We start from the raw sequence: 18,147 nt of genomic DNA, 5'->3' as shown, positions 1-18,147 counted from the left end.
TAGAACAGAAATACCATGGTCCGTAAACCAGGCACGGGTAGATTTTGCGCTGTGTGCAGGCGCCAAGTCCTGTTGGAACTTGAAATCTCCATCTCCATAGAGCAGGTCAGCAGCAGGAAGCATGAAGTGCTCTAAAACTTGCTGGTAGACGGCTGCATTGACCCTGGATCTCAGGAAACAGAGTGGACCGACACCAGCAGATGACATGGCACCCCAAACCATCACCCAACCATGCAAATTTTGCATTTCCTTTGGAAATCGAGGTCCCAGAGTCTGGAGGAAGACAGGAGAGGCACAGGATCCACGTTGCCTGAAGTCTAGTGTAAAGTTTCCACCATCAGTGATGGTTTGGGGTGCCATGTCATCTGCTGGTGTCGGTCCACTCTGTTTCCTGAGATCCAGGGTCAACGCAGCCGTCTACCAGCAAGTTTTAGAGCACTTCATGCTTCCTGCTGCTGACCTGCTCTATGGAGATGGAGATTTCAAGTTCCAACAGGACTTGGCGCCTGCACACAGCGCAAAATCTACCCGTGCCTGGTTTACGGACCATGGTATTTCTGTTCTAAATTGGCCCGCCAACTCCCCTGACCTTAGCCCCATAGAAAATCTGTGGGGTATTGTGAAAAGGAAGATGCAGAATGCCAGACCCAAAAACGCAGAAGAGTTGAAGGCCACTATCAGAGCAACCTGGGCTCTCATAACACCTGAGCAGTGCCAGAAACTCATCAACTCCATGCCACGCCGCATTAACGCAGTAATTGAGGCAAAAGGAGCTCCAACCAAGTATTGAGTATTGTACATGCTCATATTTTTCATTTTCATACTTTTCAGTTGGCCAACATTTCTAAAAATCCCTTTTTTGTATTAGCCTTAAGTAATATTCTAATTTTGTGACACACGGAATTTTGGATTTTCATTTGTTGCCACTTCAAATCATCAAAATTAAATGAAATAAACATTTGAATGCATCAGTCTGTGTGCAATGAATAAATATAATGTACAAGTTACACCTTTTGAATGCAATTACTGAAATAAATCAAGTTTTTCAAAATATTCTAATTTACTGGCTTTTACCTGTATATTTGAGCTCATTTGATATCCTTGACTTTTATCCTCTTTGTATATAATTTAGTTTTGCATGTCTCATGACACGATATCTGTATGTAATATTGGCTGCATTTCTGATAGTTGTTTGTGTGCCATGTTGTTCCAGACCACAGCAAACATTACCTAGGTAGCCAATGATTGTAATAAATCTTATTAAAAGAAGACAGCCTGCAGTTTCCTTTAACGTGGACACACACATCTATACAATTGGCCATTAAAAGCCAGTCATTTCCAGGTTTTATCTCACTTTTACATTTACTAATGTTGTATAAATGTATAGAATAAATATTACAATTCAACATTTCTGTCTCAGCCTGCGACACATAGTTGTTTTGATAGTAGGCTATTATAGCTAATATAGACACTTACGTCATGTGTTGCCTTCATTATAAGACTTATTTACGGCTTTTCATTTTTTGCGGCTCCAGACAGATTTGTTTTTTTGTATTTTTGGTCCAATATGGCTCTTTCAACGTTTTGGGTTGCCGACCCCAGCTCAAAGCTATATCAGTGATCAGGCAGGTGCACAATAAAACCATTTATTCAAACAAATCATGTGACTTCACTTCCAGTTTGTATCTCTAAACACTGATTGGCTCCTGCTGGTTGTTCTGACGTTTGACCACAAAAACCTTCTGAACGGAAACGGTCACTGTGTAGACAAAATCCTCCAAAACCACTGAGGGGAGAAAAGACAACACATTAGTAAGGAGTGTGATAAGTCTGTGTGTGTGTGTGTTTGTTACCTGAGATGCGTTTAAATGGTATGTTGGTTGAGCCTGACAACCTGAAGCGACTGGCCGTGCGAACCATCTGCATCATCACGCCTGCTGTGTGCTCGTCATTTTCCAGCTCACCTGAAGACTGTAAGGGGGAGGAGTTACTCACTATATACATATACAGGATTACATGCAAGATATGAACTTTAACAACACTTGTTGCCATGCAAATGGATACCAATCTCCCCTCCCTGAACCAGGAACATTTGTGTACCAGCTTTGCTGTCGTTGTCTTTTCATATTGTATTTGGACTACATGACCACAATCCTTTCTATTTTTGTATATCAATTCTATTAATAACATATGGCTTTTATTGTGATGTGTACTATGTGCATGGGAGTTTGCCCAACCAGTCCACATGTGCTTTGTGGGCTTGGAGAAGACATTCAAAGTCCTGTGGAGAGTTCTCAGAGAGTCCTGCTAAACACCGACATTTATTTAATAATACCACCTTAACATTTGACAACCAAACAATTACACAAAGCGACTCAGTAAAGAATCTGGGTATTATCTTCCACCCAACTCTCTCCTTTGAGTCACACATTAAGAGTGTTACTAAAACGGCCTTCTTTCATCTCCGTAATATCGCTAAAATTCGTTCCATTTTGTCCACTAGCGACGCTGAGATCATTATTCATGCGTTCGTTACGTCTCGTCTCGATTACTGTAACGTATTATTTTCGGGTCTCCCTATGTCTAGCATTAAAAGATTACAGTTGGTACAAAATGCGGCTGCTAGACTTTTGACAAGAACAAGAAAGTTTGATCATATTACGCCTATACTGGCTCACCTGCACTGGCTTCCTGTGCACTTAAGATGCGACTTTAAGGTTTTACTACTTACGTATAAAATACTACACGGTCTAGCTCCAGCCTATCTTGCCGATTGTATTGTACCATATGTCCCGGCAAGAAATCTGCGTTCAAAGAACTCCGGCTTATTAGTGATTCCCAGAGCCCAAAAAAAGTCTGCGGGCTGTAGAGCGTTTTCTATTCGGGCTCCAGTACTATGGAATGCCCTCCCGGTAACAGTTAGAGATGCTACCTCAGTAGAAACATTTAAGTCCCATCTCAAAACTCATTTGTATACTCTAGCCTTTGAATAGCCCCCCTTTTTTTAGACCAGTTGATCTGCCGTTTCTTTTCTTTTCTCCTCTGCTCCCCCCTATCCCTTGTGGAAGGGGAGACACACAGATCCGGTGGCCATGGATGGGGTGCTGGCTGTCCGGGGTCGGGACCCGGGGTGGACCGCTCGCCTGTATATCGGTTGGGAACATCTCTGCGCTGCTGACCCGTCTCCACTCGGGATGGTTTCCTGCTGACCCCACTGTGGACTGGACTCTTACTGTTATGCTGGATCCACTATGGACTGGACTCTCACAATATTATGTTAGACCCACTCGACATCCATTGCATTCGGTCTCCCTAGAGGGGGGGGGTTACCCACATATGCGGTCCTCTCCAAGGTTTCTCATAGTCATTCACATCGACGTCCCACTGGGGTGAGTTTTTCCTTACCCTTATGTGGGCTATACCGAGGATGTCGTTGTGGCTTGTGCAACCCTTTGAGACACTTGTGATTTAGGGCTATATAAATAAACATTGATTGATTGATTGATTGAGTATGAGGTATTGGACTGTCTGATTGTGGCGGTCCGCTCCCTGTATGATCAGTGTCAGAGCTTGGTCCGCATTGCCGGCAGTAAGTCGGACCCGTTTCTAGTGAGTGTTGGCCTTTGTCACCGATTCTGTTCATAACTTTAATGGACAGAATTTCTAGGTTGAGGGGATCCGGTTTGGTGGCTGCAGGATTAGGTCTCTGCTTTTTGCAGGTGATGTGGTCCTGATGGCTTCATCTGGCCAGGATCTTCAGCTCTCACTGGATCGGTTCACAGCCGAGTGTGAAGCGACTGGGATGAGAATCAGCACTTCCAAATCCGAGTCCATGGTTCTCGCCCGGGAAAGGGTGGAGTGCCATCTCCAAGTTGCGGAGGAGATCTTGCCCCAAGTGGAGGAGTTCAAGTACCTACTAGTCTTGTTCAGGAGTGAGGGAAGAGTGCGGCGTCTTCAGTAATGCGGACGCTGTATCGATCCGTTGTGGTGAAGAAGGAGCTGAGCCGGAAGGCAAAGCTCTCAATTTACCGGTCGATCTACGTTCCCATCCTCACCTATGGTCATGAGCTTTGGGTTATGATCAACGTTCCCTCTAAGGTGCGCACCTGCGCACTGCTCACGCGTCCTCTGCGCACAGCAAATATATGCCGCGTAACAAATCAAATCCCACTCTAAACAAAATAAACAAATAGTTTGTTTTGTATGATTTTGCAATGCAACTTTGAGTAACAGGTGACGAAAGGCGGCCACAACAGATAAAACAATGTTTGTCAACACTGTAACGTCTGTGGAGACACTTAAAGGAGGACAGGAATTCCATCGGTCCCTTTATTTAGCGAAATTGTTTGTCGGCCATAACCACACCAAAACAATGTGTAAAATACTTTTATCTAGCAAATCTGGTCGTTGTCTACCGTACAAACCAAGCCAAAAGCAACTCTTTGTCATCTGTTATATCAACAGCAGCCGCTTGCTCTCTCTCTCACCTGCACCAACACATACACTATGGCAGGGGTCAGCAACCCGCGGCTCAGCTGCTTGCTTGCCGACCCCCCCTGATTTTTCCGGGATACTTCTGAAGTTCAGTGCCTCTCCCGAAAATCTCCCGGGGTAACCATTCTCTAATTTTCACCAGGACAACAATAGTGGGGGCGTGCGTGATAGCACTGCCTTTAGCATCCTTCACAACCTGTCGTCGCGTCAGCTTTTGTTACCAAACTATCCGCGTGCCGGCCCAGTCACATGTTGTATGGGGTTTCCGCCTATACACGTAAGTGACTGCAAGGCATACTTGGTCAACAGCCGTGCAGGTTGCAGGTTACTGCGCCCACCTCAACCGACGCACAGAGGGGGTGGGGGGGAGGTTGATGTGTGGTGGGGCGGGGTTTGGTGGTAGCGGGGGTGTATAATGTAGCCCGGAAGAGTTAGGGATGCATGGGATTCTGGGTATTTGTTCTGTTGTGTTTATGTTGTGTCACAGTGTGGATGTTCTCCCAAAATGTGTTTGTCATTCTTGTTTGGTGTGGGTTCACATTGTGGCGCATATTAGTAAGAGTGTTAAAGTTGTTTATATCGCCACCCTCAGTGTAACCTGTATCGCTGTTGACCAAGTAGGCCTTGCAGTCACTTACGTGTGCAGGCAGAAGCCGCATACAACATGTAACCGGGCTGGCACACAGTTAGTACAGACTGTAGAGGGTGCTAATGGCAGTGTCATCACGGCACGCCCTTATTAGTGATGATTGGGTAAAAATCAGCAGACATTCGAAAGAATGGTTGCCCTGAATTACGGGAATCTACCGGAAAAATCGGGAAGGGGCCGCACTAACATTACATTTTCATAATAAGGTGCGGGCCACAAAATAACGTCTCACGGGCCGCGTGTCTGAGACCCCTGGTTTATACATAGCACAAAGCAAAAAAAACAACTTTGTATGCAGTGTTATTACATTTTAAATTTCAAAAGAGTTTTGTGGCTCCCATTGTTTTCGACGTCCCACTGGGGTGAGTTTTTCCTTGCCCGTATGTGGGCTTTGTACCGAGGATGTCGTTGTGGCTTGTGCAGCCCTTTGAGACACTTGTGATTTAGGGCTATATAAATAAAGATTGATTGATTGATTGATTGTTTTCTTTAATTTGTGAAACGGGTCAAAATGGCTCTTTGAGTGGTAAAGGTTGCCGACGTCCTGCACTATGGCAATTAGCCACTGGTGCGTTTATGGCCACACAAAAAGTTGGACAACTCCAACACTACACGTAAAATGTCAATTTCAGGTCGTTTTACTATGACTCCTCAATCAGTGTGCTTATTCTACTGTCATTTGTTAAGAAGGTTATTTTTTGAATATTAATCATGAAATGATGTTACAGCACTACAGAATTTCTAATAAAAAAATTTATTTTACGGACAGAAAGTTAATAAACACTTCATCTCATGCAACATGTGAATGTTTTAAGGGGAATTAAATGTGATCTCTGAAAGGGGTACCCAATCTTTCCAAAGCAGGACCCCCACCCAGGCATAAAATACTATAGTGCATAGCTGATAAAAAAAAAAAAACAATATCTAAGTGGGCCAAATCACATATATTAGAAAATAATCTCTTGAAATTGACTAGTCACTTGATTATAATAATAAGACATTTAAATTGTTATGTCAGGTTTGAGACAAATGTGCTGCTGGTATGGCCACAGTGTGCACGTCTGTATTCCACTGAATGCTCAGGGTGTTTGTGCGTTTGCTCACACACATGAAAAATTAGAGGGAACATTGGACACGTTATCCACTATATCCCATGTTTGTGCTACAGCCCACATCTCATTGTGCTAAATGTGAATATTTCAAGGGGAACAAATATTGATCTCTGAAGGGGTACATGTCTTAAATTATTTTACAGCAACCCCCAAGACATACGGTACAACAACAGCTCCTGAAAACTTTTTTTTTTATACATTTCCATTTAGATTCATTAATCATTTAGATTAGAAAATAGTGTAATGGAAATAACTGCTGTTATTGGATTAATAAAACATTGAACTTGTTTGCCCAACCAGTCTACATGTGCTTTGTGGACTTGGAGAAGGCATTCGACCGTGTCCCTCGGGAGGTCCTGTGGGGAGTGCTCAGAGAGTATGGGGTATCGGACTGTCTGATTGTGGCTGTCCGCTCCCTGTACGATCAGTGTCAGAGCTTGGTCCGCATTGCCGGCAGTAGGTCGGACACGTTTCCAGTGAGGGTTGGACTCCGCCAAGGCTGCCCTTTGTCACTGATTCTGTTCATAACTTTTATGGACAGAATTTCTAGGCGCAGTCAAGGCGTTGAGGGGATCCGGTTTGGTGGCTGCAGGATTAGGTCTCTGCTTTTTGCGGATGATGTGGTCCTGATGGCTTCATCTGGCCAGGATCTTCAGCTCTCACTGGATCGGTTCGCAGCTGAGTGTGAAGCGACTGGGATGAGAATCAGCACCTCCAAGTCCGAGTCCATGGTTCTCGCCATCTCCGGGTTGGGGAGGAGACCCTGCCCCAAGTGGAGGAGTTCAAGTACCTAGGAGTCTTGTTCACGAGTGGGGGAAGAGTGGATCGTGAGATCGACAGGCGGATCGGTGCGGCATCTTCAGTAATGCGAACACTGTATCGATCCGTTGTGGTGAAGAAGGAGCTGAGCCGGAAGGCAAAGCTCTCGATTTACCGGTCGATCTACGTTCCCATCCTCACCTATGGTCATGAGCTTTGGGTTATGACCGAAAGGACAAGATCACGGGTACAAGCGGCCGAAATGAGTTTCCTCCGCCGGGTGGCGGGGCTCTCCCTTAGAGATAGGGTGAGAAGCTCTGTCATCCGGGGGGAGTTCAAAGTAAAGCCGCTGCTCCTCCACATCGAGAGGAGCCAGATGAGGTGGTTCGGGCATCTGGTCAGGATGCCACCCGAACGCCTCCCTAGGGAGGTGTTTAGGGCACGTCCAACCGGTAGGATTGTATACTCTAGCCTTTAAATAGCCCCCCTGTTAGACCAGTTGATCTGCCGTTTCTTTTCTTTTCTCCTCTGCTCCCCTTTTCCTTGAGGGGGGGGGGGGGGGGGGCACAGGTCCGGTGGCCATGGATGAAGTGCTGGCTGTCCAGAGTCGGGACCCGGGGTGGACCGCTCGCCTGTGCATCGGCTGGGAACATCTCTGCGCTGCTGACCCGTCTCCGCTCGGGATGGTGTCCTGCTGGCCCCACTATGGACTGGACTCTTACTATTATGTTGGATCCACTATGGACTGGACTCTCACAATATTATGTCAGACCCACTCGACATCCATTGCTTTCGGTCTCCCCTAGAGGGGGGGGGGTTACCCACATATGCGGTCCTCTCCAAGGTTTCTCATAGTCATTCACATCGACGTCCCACTGGGGTGAGTTTTTCCTTGCCCGTATGTGGGCTTTGTACCGAGGATGTCGTTGTGGCTTGTGCAGCCCTTTGAGACACTTGTGATTTAGGGCTATATAAATAAAGATTGATTGATTGATTGATTGATTGATAGGAGGCCACGGGGAAGACCCAGGACACGTTGGGAAGACTATGTCTCCCGGCTGGCCTGGGAACGCCTCGGGATCCCCCGGGAAGAGCTGGACGAAGTGGCTGGGGAGAGGAAAGTCTGGGCTTCCCTTCTAAGGCTGCTGCCCCCGCGACCCGACCTCGGATAAGCGGAAGAAGATGGATGGATGGATGGATGAACTTGTTATGATGTCAGCTTTGGTACAGGTGTTATGCTGGGGTGGCAACAGCGTGCATGTCTGATGTTGCTCACATGTCGTCCAAGGACTGCACAGGGAGTTTGAGCGTTTGCTCAGACACATGAAAAATTAGAGGGAACATTGGTTATGACCGAAAGGACAAGATCACGGGTACAAGCGGCCGAAATGAGTTTCCTCCGCCGGGTGGCGGGGCTCTCCCTTAGAGATAAGGTGAGAAGATCTGTCACCCGGGAGGAACTCAGAGTAAAGCCGCTGCTCCTCCACATCGAGAGGAGCCAGATGAGGTGGTTCGGGCATCTGGTCAGGATGCCACCCGAACGCCTCCCTAGGGAGGTGTTTAGGGCACGTCCAACCGGTAGGAGGCCGCGGGGAAGACCCAGGAAACGTTGGGAAGACTATGTCTCCCGGCTGGCCTAGGGACGCATCAGGATAAAGCGGGAGGAGCTGGACGAAGTGGCTGGGGAGAGGGAAGTCTGGGCTTCTCTGCTTAGGCTGCTGCCCCCGCGACCCGACCTCGGATAAGCGGAAGAAAATGGATGGATGGTGTATTAAATTTCGAGCCATCTCATGTGTGCTAGTATGACAATTAAGTACCTTGAAATTAAATGACTAAACATTTGAACTCCATAAATATATGTACAAAGATATTAATCTTTTACATGAATATAAAATATATATATTACAGGTATAAAGTCACTCACGGCCAGAACCCCGTCCTCACTGATCACCAGATACCCGAGCTGGTCCGGGATCTGCTCCAGACCCGCAATAAGGGCTGCTGTGGTCTGAATAACACAAGCGTTGCTTTAACTTAACGTTAAAGTGAAGTGAAAATACACAAAAGCGTCTTAAACTCACCATCTTTTCTTTTCCCTTCGTCCTGTTTATAACTCTTCGCAGGCGGCCATCACTTCCTGGTTGTGTGCGCGTGCTTTCACGTGACCTGGTCCGTGAGTACTTCAGAACAGTGGGAAAAATAATAATTTCTTTGACGGCAGGATTCTGTCCGGGTAGTAAGTGAGTCTACTTAACTTAAAGAACATATTCACACTCTGAAACAAACTATTAAAAAAAAAAAAATGATGGTAATAATCGCATTAAATCTTCCAAGTAACTTGGCGAGGACCGTCGTGATGGTAAATAGTTAGCAAACACAATCAATAAGATCTGTTTGCATTATAAATATTTATAGTATTGTAGTGTAACAATAAAATGTTTTTTTTATGCGGCAGCCTATTATATAGAACGTCATTCCAAGCTTCGACTTAATATTTCCGAGGTAAAGGGAACGCACCATATACTCAGGAAGTGCACCGCCGCGTACAGGAAGTGCCGGTCAGATGACTATCACGTGATCTGCAATCCAGCCTAGCGACTACAGAGCAAATATCCTCATCAAAATTTGTAATCGTCTCATCATTATGGCCGGCCGCGGGAAACTGATCGCTGTAATCGGCGATGAAGATACGTGCACCGGGTTTTTACTCGGTGGGATCGGTGAACTCAACAAGAACCGACAACCGAATTTTTTGGTGGTGGAAAAAGACACTGGCCTCTCGGAGATCGAGGACACCTTCAAGTAAGTCCGTCTCTCCGAATGTGTACTGGTATTATATATTGTTTTCTACCATTAATCATCGAATTTCCACATACATTTTGTAATTTTCTCTTACGAACACATTTATTCGAATAACAGTAAGATAATATAATTAATTATATTTCATAATATATTTTCCTTCTACAAATACCCACTTCTTATACATACACCTAAAGAGTCGGACTTGTTAATTGTGTACATTTTATATGTCCACAGTACTATCTTGCATTCAAACACTGCAAGTCTCCTAAACGCTAAGAGGCGACGTTGGTCATTTCAGCTCGTGTACTGCAGCTATATGGATCGAAGTAGAAAATGCTATAGGCTAACTGCTAATTTTTTGAGGGGGATATGGCCTTGTGAACATTTTTAAATTACCGTTGTGCCTTTGAAGTTCTGGTCTCTCACTGAAAAATGCATATTAAATACAGTGGCGGGCCGTGCGTTTCCCACCTAGGCCCATACTTGCCAACTTTGAGACCTCCGATTTCGGGAGGTGGGGGGCGGGGCTTGGTTGGGGGCGTGGTTAAGAGGGGAGGAGTATATTTACAGCTAGAATTCACCAAGTCAAGTATTTCATATATATATATATATATATATATATATATATATATATATATATATATATATATATATATATAATCAGCTCTTGCGTATTACCTTAGATTGATTGACAAACACTTTCCCAAAGACCACAACCTAAGAAAAGTATTCAACAAGAACAACATCAAATTGAGCTACAGCTGCATGAACAATATACGACAAATCATCTCAAACCACAACAAAACAATTGCAAATGAGCCGTCGACCCCCAGTCAGAACGACTCCAAAACCAACAAAGCATGTAACTGTCGAAAGAAACCTGATTGCCCCCTCAACGGGGGATGCTTACAAACATCAGTTGTCTACCAATCTAAGGTAATACGCAAGGACATTAACACATCCGACACATATGTAGGATTAACCGAGGGTGAATTCAAAACCAGATGGAACAACCACAAGGCTTCTTTCAGGAACAAAAACCTGCAAAATACCACAGAACTCAGCAAACACATTTGGGACCTCAAAGACAATAATGTTGAATATTCAATAACATGGCAAATTCTTGCATCCAGCACACCTTACAATAGTGGTAATAAAAGATGCAACCTATGCTTGAAAGAGAAACTGTTTATTATCTACCGTCCAGACCTGTCATCCCTCAACAAGCGCAGCGAAATTGTAACAACATGCCGCCATAGACGGAAACACCTCCTAGGTAACACATGAACCAATCACCACGCCCCTAGGCCAGCCTGTACCCACCCACTCTGTGCCCTATATAAACCATGGTATGCGAATGCTCCCATTAAAATCTCCTGACGATTGAGGGTGCCCCCCCTCATGAAACGGGCCTGTAGAGATGAAATGGTCTTGTGATTTTTTTTTTCCCCACACATACATATATATATATATATATATGTATGTGTGGGAGAAAAGTCACAGGACTATTTCATTTCTACAGGCCTGTTTCATGAGGGGGGGTGCCCTCAATCGTCAGGAGATTTTATATATATATATATATATATATATATATATATATATATATATTATTCCTTGCGCACTAATAACTGATATATATATATATATATATATATATATATATATATATATTATTCCTTGCGCACTAATAACTGATATATATATATATATATATATATATATATATATATATATATATATATATATATATATATATATATATATATAAACAAGAGAAATACTTGAATTTCATTGTTCATTTATTTACACATATACACATACATAACACTCATCTACTCATTGTTGAGTTAAGGGTTGAATTGTCCATCCTTGTTCTATTCTCTGTCACTATTTTTCTAACCATGCTGAACACCATCTCTGATGATGCATTCTGCTTCGTCTCCTTGTTCTGTGCGCAGTTGTGCACTGCACTCTCTAAAAGCCCTAAATGTTATTGTCACATATGCATGTACAGCAGACGGCAGTATTGTCCTGTTTAAGAGTGTCACAACATTGCTGTTTACGGCAGGCCAACTGCTTTACGGTAGACGAAAACGTGACTGCTGTTGTTGTGTGTTGTTACCGCGCTGGGAGGACGTTAATGAAACTGCCTAACAATAAACCCACATAAGAAACCAAGAACTCGCCCTCGATTATTCGACAGTTATAACGTGATTGGAAGGGCACGCTGTTTATATTGTGGGAAAGCGGAAGTGAAAACAGGCTGTCGACACGTCACTCAGGTCCGCATGGAGCTAGAGGGGGCGTGGCCTCCAGCTCCGCCTGAATTTCAGGAGATTTTCGGGAGAAAATTTGTTCCGGGAGGTTTTCAGGAGAGGCGCTAAATTTCGGGAGTATGCCTAGGCCTTTAATGATGTCCGACTTCAATGATTACCTCTCAAAATACCATAATTGATGTCACTACATGACCACTGCTGGAGAAATACTATACAAGAACACATTTACACCCAACTGTGTATTGAACCACATCAATTAATTAATTAATTAAATTTTAATTAACAGTATACGAAACGGGTTATTTTCTGGGGCATTTAAAAATCAATTAAAACGCATCAGCAATTAAAACATATACCGTAAATTTCTCTGCTTGGTTTATGCAACTTCCGGTCAATAAAGTTTGATTCAAAGTACACACTTCTCAAAGATATATGAACTGCCCTGACCACATGATGGCGACAAATATAAATGTAACAATGTCAATTAAATGACAAGCATGACACACTTTAACATCAAGAGTTTACAACTTTTAGTGATAACAGAACAGCTACAGCTATACCATGAATTGATTAACGTGGACCCCGACTTAAACAAGTTGAAAAACTTATTCGGGTGTTACCATTTAGTGGTCAATTGTACGGGATATGTACTGTACTGTGCAATCTACTAATAAAAGTTTCAATCAATCAATCAATACTGTCAACAACTTGCAATCTGATTGGCTATCGCAGCTGTCTCTCAACTCTATGTGTTCTCAAATTCATCTGCTAACTATCCAATCACAGGACGCGTAAATGTCACGTTCAACGTGAGGCCATCTAGAAGGCCTAAATAACAACACGTGATCTGATTGGCTATCGGAACTGTCTATCAACTGTATGTGCTCGTTCACTTAGAGTGCACGGACGCCTGCATTGCTGAATCTGAAGGCCTCTGGCAGATTTGGTACAGCATGGCAACAAAAACAACAGCATTGGAAGGAGCATAATATGACATGAAGAGAATATGAATAATTTGAGATATTTAGGGAAAGTAAACACAAAAATAATTTTATCTTTAATTATGATCATGATTTCTGGTTATGTTAGGCCAGCAGAGAAGGCCTTGCTGGTCCTGACGGCACACCACTGATTAAATATTTCTATTAACTTTAGTTGTTAAGGCAGGGGTGTTAAATTAACTTTAGATCGGGGGCCACATGGAGAAAAATCTACTTCCAAGTGGGCCGGACTGGTGAAATCACGGCACGATAACTTAAAAATAAAGACGACTTGCGATTGTTTTCTTTGTTTGAAAATAGAACAAGCACATTTTGAAATTGTACAAATCATAATGCTGTTGTTTTTCTTTTTACAATGACCTTTTGCGGTTAATAGTATATATACTTTATTTGTCGTTATTGATATTTTCTGAATAAACTATGTGATAATGTTCATCAGTCAACTCATTGGTGTTAATTTTCAATCTATCTAGATAAAACAATTGTATCGAAAATCAAATTACAGGATGTTATTTATGTAGTTTGATCATTTTCCTCGACTGATGTACTAACATCATGTGGTTTATTTTGTACATATGTAGCATCATCTACAAAGATATAAATAATTGCTATTGCGACATCTAGGGGACACATTTAGACCAGCTGTCTCTTTCATTCAAAAAATTCTGGTTAATTTTTATACTTAGCAATCTCATCCCGCGGGCCGGATAAAACCTTTTTGCGGGCCTGATCTGGCCTTCGGGCCGTACGTTTGATACCCCTGCGTTAAGGTAATGAATGACAATACTTTTGTTTGTGTTTTTAATTTTTTTAGAGTGAAAGTTATTGAAATTGTGGGGAATATACTCCCTGGGTTTTTATCTACTGCTTGTTCATCTTCATATACAGGTAAAAGCCAGTAAATTAGAATATTTTGAAAAACTTGATTTATTTCAGTAATTGCATTCAAAAGGTGTAACTTGTACATTATATTTATTCATTGCACACAGACTGATGCATTCAAATGTTTATTTCATTTAATTTTGATGATTTGAAGTGGCAACAAATGAAAATCCAAAATTCCGTGTGTCACAAAATTAGAATATTGTGTAAGGGTTAAATTTTGAAGACACCCGGTGCCACAAACTAATCAGCTGATTAACTCAAAACACCTGCAAAGGGCTTTAAATGGTCTCTCAGTCCAGTTCTGAAGCCTACACAAACATGGGGAAGACTTCAGATTTGACAGCTGTCCAAAAGGCAACCATCGACACATTGCATAAGGAGGGAAAGACACAAAAGGTTATTGCTGAAGAGGCTGGCTGTTCTCAGAGCTCTGTGTCCAAACACATTAATGGAGAGGCAAAGGGAAGGAAAAACTGTGGTCAGAAAAAGTGTACAAGCGATAGGGATCACCGCGCCCTGGTCAAGATTGTGAAAAAAAAAACATTCAAAAATGTGGGGGAGATTCAGAAGGAGTGGACAGCTGCTGGAGTCAGTGCTTCAAGATCCACCACCAAGAGACGCTTGAAAGACATGGGTTTCAACTGCCGCATACCTCGTGTCAAGCCACTGTTGACCAAGAAACAGCGCGCAAAGCGTCTCACCTGGGCTAAGGAAAAAAAGAGCTGGACTGCTGCTGAGTGGTCCAAAGTCATGTTTTCTGACGAAAGCAAATTTTGCATTTCCTTTGGAAATCGAGGTCCCAGAGTCTGGAAGAAGACAGGAGAGGCACAGGATCCACGTTGCCTGAAGTCTAGTGTAAAGTTTCCACCATCAGTGATGGTTTGGGGTGCCATGTCATCTGCTGGTGTCGGTCCACTCTGTTTCCTGAGATCCAGGGTCAACGCAGCCGTCTACCAGCAAGTTTTAGAGCACTTCATGCTTCCTGCTGCTGACCTGCTCTATGGAGATGGAGATTTCAAGTTCCAACAGGACTTGGCGCCTGCACACAGCGCAAAATCTACCCGTGCCTGGTTTACGGACCATGGTATTTCTGTTCTAAATTGGCCCGCCAACTCCCCTGACCTTAGCCCCATAGAAAATCTGTGGGGTATTGTGAAAAGGAAGATGCAGAATGCCAGACCCAAAAACGCAGAAGAGTTGAAGGCCACTATCAGAGCAACCTGGGCTCTCATAACACCTGAGCAGTGCCAGAAACTCATCGACTCCATGCCACGCCGCATTAACGCAGTAATTGAGGCAAAAGGAGCTCCAACCAAGTATTGAGTATTGTACATGCTCATATTTTTCATTTTCATACTTTTCAGTTGGCCAACATTTCTAAAAATCCCTTTTTTGTATTAGCCTTAAGTAATATTCTAATTTTGTGACACACGGAATTTTGGATTTTCATTTGTTGCCACTTCAAATCATCAAAATTAAATGAAATAAACATTTGAATGCATCAGTCTGTGTGCAATGAATAAATATAATGTACAAGTTACACCTTTTGAATGCAATTACTGAAATAAATCAAGTTTTTCAAAATATTCTAATTTACTGGCTTTTACCTGTAATTATGTTTTCCTGATGTGTAAGCTTTTCTTATAACAAAAATAATAAACCATTCAAATATCACAGCGCGTAGTAAAATGCGAAAATCCTAGTAAAAATGCGAGGAAGTGACGTAACTGTGCGCATGCGTGGACTGATTGTGTCTTCCAGTTCCGCTTGTTGTTGTTTTTTATTAAAGCGGTACAATATGTAACATAAATACATTTGCAATGCAATGCAATAAGACACGCATAAATAATTAAAGGTAAATAATATACAAAACAACAGACAACAAAGACCAAAGAAAGAAGAATAAAAACATGGATTTATGCATCTGTTAAGTATTTATTATAAAGTTTGCAGATTTCAATTGCCTTTTGGTTTATGTGTTAACTTGTATAAAAAAAACATTTTTTTAATCTACCACCGTTATTGTTGTTGTGGACTTATACACACAAATGATTTTCTTTTTACATTCTATTTAAATTTGGTAAACATTAAGTTTGTTGTTAAAACATGTTTGATAGGTATAGTTAAGTGATGGATGTAGATTTTTATTTTATCTTATGTTTAAAAAATATTGACAATCCCGTGCATCCATTTGTTTTTCCATTTAAACCCACCACTAAAAAAAACATACATGTTTTCTCATTTGTTTTTTAAAGTAAAAAACAAGAAATGAAGGAAGTTTTGTTTGGAATTCATACGCTTGGTTTACTTACGTTCGCTCAATTTAAAATGTAATATCACTTGATGATAATTTTGGGAAACTACGTAGGTATTTGTTTATTAGTCTTTGTTTTTAATGCTTTGCTTTCAACCCAATTTAATTCAATTATATAGTGGATACACTACAAATATTTTTTACTATTATATTTTGTGAGGTCTTGCACAGACTGAAATTATGCTTTTATTGATTTTTGTCCAGGCGCTTCCTGGCCCGTAACGACATCGGCATCATCCTTATCAATCAGTTTATTGCCGAGATGATTCGCCACGCCATCGACGCCCACATGCAGTCCATCCCGGCAGTGCTGGAGATTCCCTCCAAAGAACATCCATACGACGCCTCCAAGGACTCCATCCTGCGGCGGGCTAAGGGCATGTTCTCAGCCGAAGACTTCCGATAAACGACCCGCACGGCGTGTTATGTATTTGTGCAGCTGCATGAAATCTATAATCATGTCATAAGTGTTGTTAATATATTATTAATGTTTTATTTTTCCTCATGTGAACGTTTACTCTCCAAGAAATGCAAACTTGTGACTTAGTGTGTTGTTCAGATGTGTTTTGAAGTCAAATAAATATCTTGACCGTCATCTTCCTCTCTTCTTTGACACCCTTGTTGTCATGGCAACACTTTAAAATCTTATCCATCTGCAACAGTCATGTCCAAAGTTCTTCATCATGCCAAGCGATTCTCTCCTCAAACGCTAGGGGCAGTGTTTCCCTGTGGGTCCACTGCGTAAACACCACAACGCTTAAGACTGTTTAGCTCAGGCCTGGGCAATTATTTTGACTCGGGGCCAAATTTAGAGAAAAAAATGTGTCTGGGGGCCGGTATATCTATTTTTAGGAACACTAATACAATACCTCACAACATACTTGCCAACCTTGAGACCTCCGATTTCGGGAGGTAGGGGTGTAGAATGTGTGGGGTGTGGGGTGTGGGGGGCGTGGTCGGGTTGGCGCGGGGCATGGTTAAGAGGGGAGGAGTATATTGACAGCTAGAATTCACCAAGTCAAGTATTTCATACATATACATATTATATATGTATATATATGTATATATATATACATCCTGAAAATATGCAATCAAACCCTAGGGGTTCAGTGAGTTGGGCTCAGGGGTTCAGCATAGGTCAGGTCAAGACACACCCGATTCATCGTGTAAATAAAACCTTCTCCCTATCGGCGTATTACGGATACGGCAACAGCAGAAGTCACACTGATTTCCAGGTGTGTAATTTGTTGTGAGTTTACGCACTGTTTTGGTTTTGTTCTTTGAACAAGGTGATGTTCATGCACGGTTCATTTTGTGCACCAGTAAAAAAACATGGTAACACTTTAGTATGGGGAACATATTCACCATTAATTAGTTGCTTATTAACATGCAAATTAGTAACATATTGGCTCTTAACTAGTCATTAAGTACTTATTAATGTCTTATTCGGCATGGCCTTATTATAACCCTAACCCTCTAACCCTAACCCCAACCCTAACCCTAACCAAATAACTCTAAATTAAGTCTTTGTTACTTAGAATATGTTCCCCATACTAAAGTGTTGCCAAAAACATATAACTTTGTCTTGAATTTGAAAAAAAAAACATTTTATTTTTCACTAAAGAAGGGTTCGGTGAATGCGCATATGAAACTGGTGGGGTTCGGTACCTCCACCAAGGTTAAGAACCACTGTTGTAAAGTGTATAAAAAAACGAGTATGGAAGCTGGACAAATAAGATGCCAAAAAACCAACCACTTTCATGTGGTATTGGACAGAAAGCAGGACTTTTTTTCTCCTCCATTTGAAAACATGGACGTCATCAGAATCAGGTAATACACCAACTTATATTCTTGT

General features: G+C 42.3%; 2 protein-coding genes across 2 annotated transcripts; one reads left to right on the top strand and one right to left on the bottom strand.

Moving 5' to 3' along the window:
• Positions 1–1,632: 1,632 nt before the first annotated feature.
• lamtor4 (late endosomal/lysosomal adaptor, MAPK and MTOR activator 4) lies at positions 1,633–10,282 on the bottom strand. The gene is made up of 5 exons (XM_061959664.1): positions 10,213–10,282; positions 9,096–9,194; positions 8,939–9,022; positions 1,854–1,971; positions 1,633–1,786 (listed from the first exon to the last, which is right to left on the bottom strand). The coding sequence occupies exons 1-5, from the start codon at positions 10,252–10,254 to the stop codon at positions 1,689–1,691; spliced, it is 441 nt and encodes a 146-aa protein (XP_061815648.1). The 5' UTR covers positions 10,255–10,282; the 3' UTR covers positions 1,633–1,688.
• On the top strand, positions 9,555–16,887 carry atp6v1f (ATPase H+ transporting V1 subunit F). The gene is made up of 2 exons (XM_061959665.1): positions 9,555–9,816; positions 16,497–16,887. The coding sequence occupies exons 1-2, from the start codon at positions 9,659–9,661 to the stop codon at positions 16,696–16,698; spliced, it is 360 nt and encodes a 119-aa protein (XP_061815649.1). The 5' UTR covers positions 9,555–9,658; the 3' UTR covers positions 16,699–16,887.
• Positions 16,888–18,147: the final 1,260 nt, after the last annotated feature.

This window comes from Nerophis lumbriciformis, linkage group LG05 (assembly GCF_033978685.3).
Source record: "Nerophis lumbriciformis linkage group LG05, RoL_Nlum_v2.1, whole genome shotgun sequence".
NCBI lineage: Eukaryota > Metazoa > Chordata > Actinopteri > Syngnathiformes > Syngnathidae > Nerophis > Nerophis lumbriciformis.
This window is presented reverse-complemented; position numbering and strand designations above follow the sequence as displayed.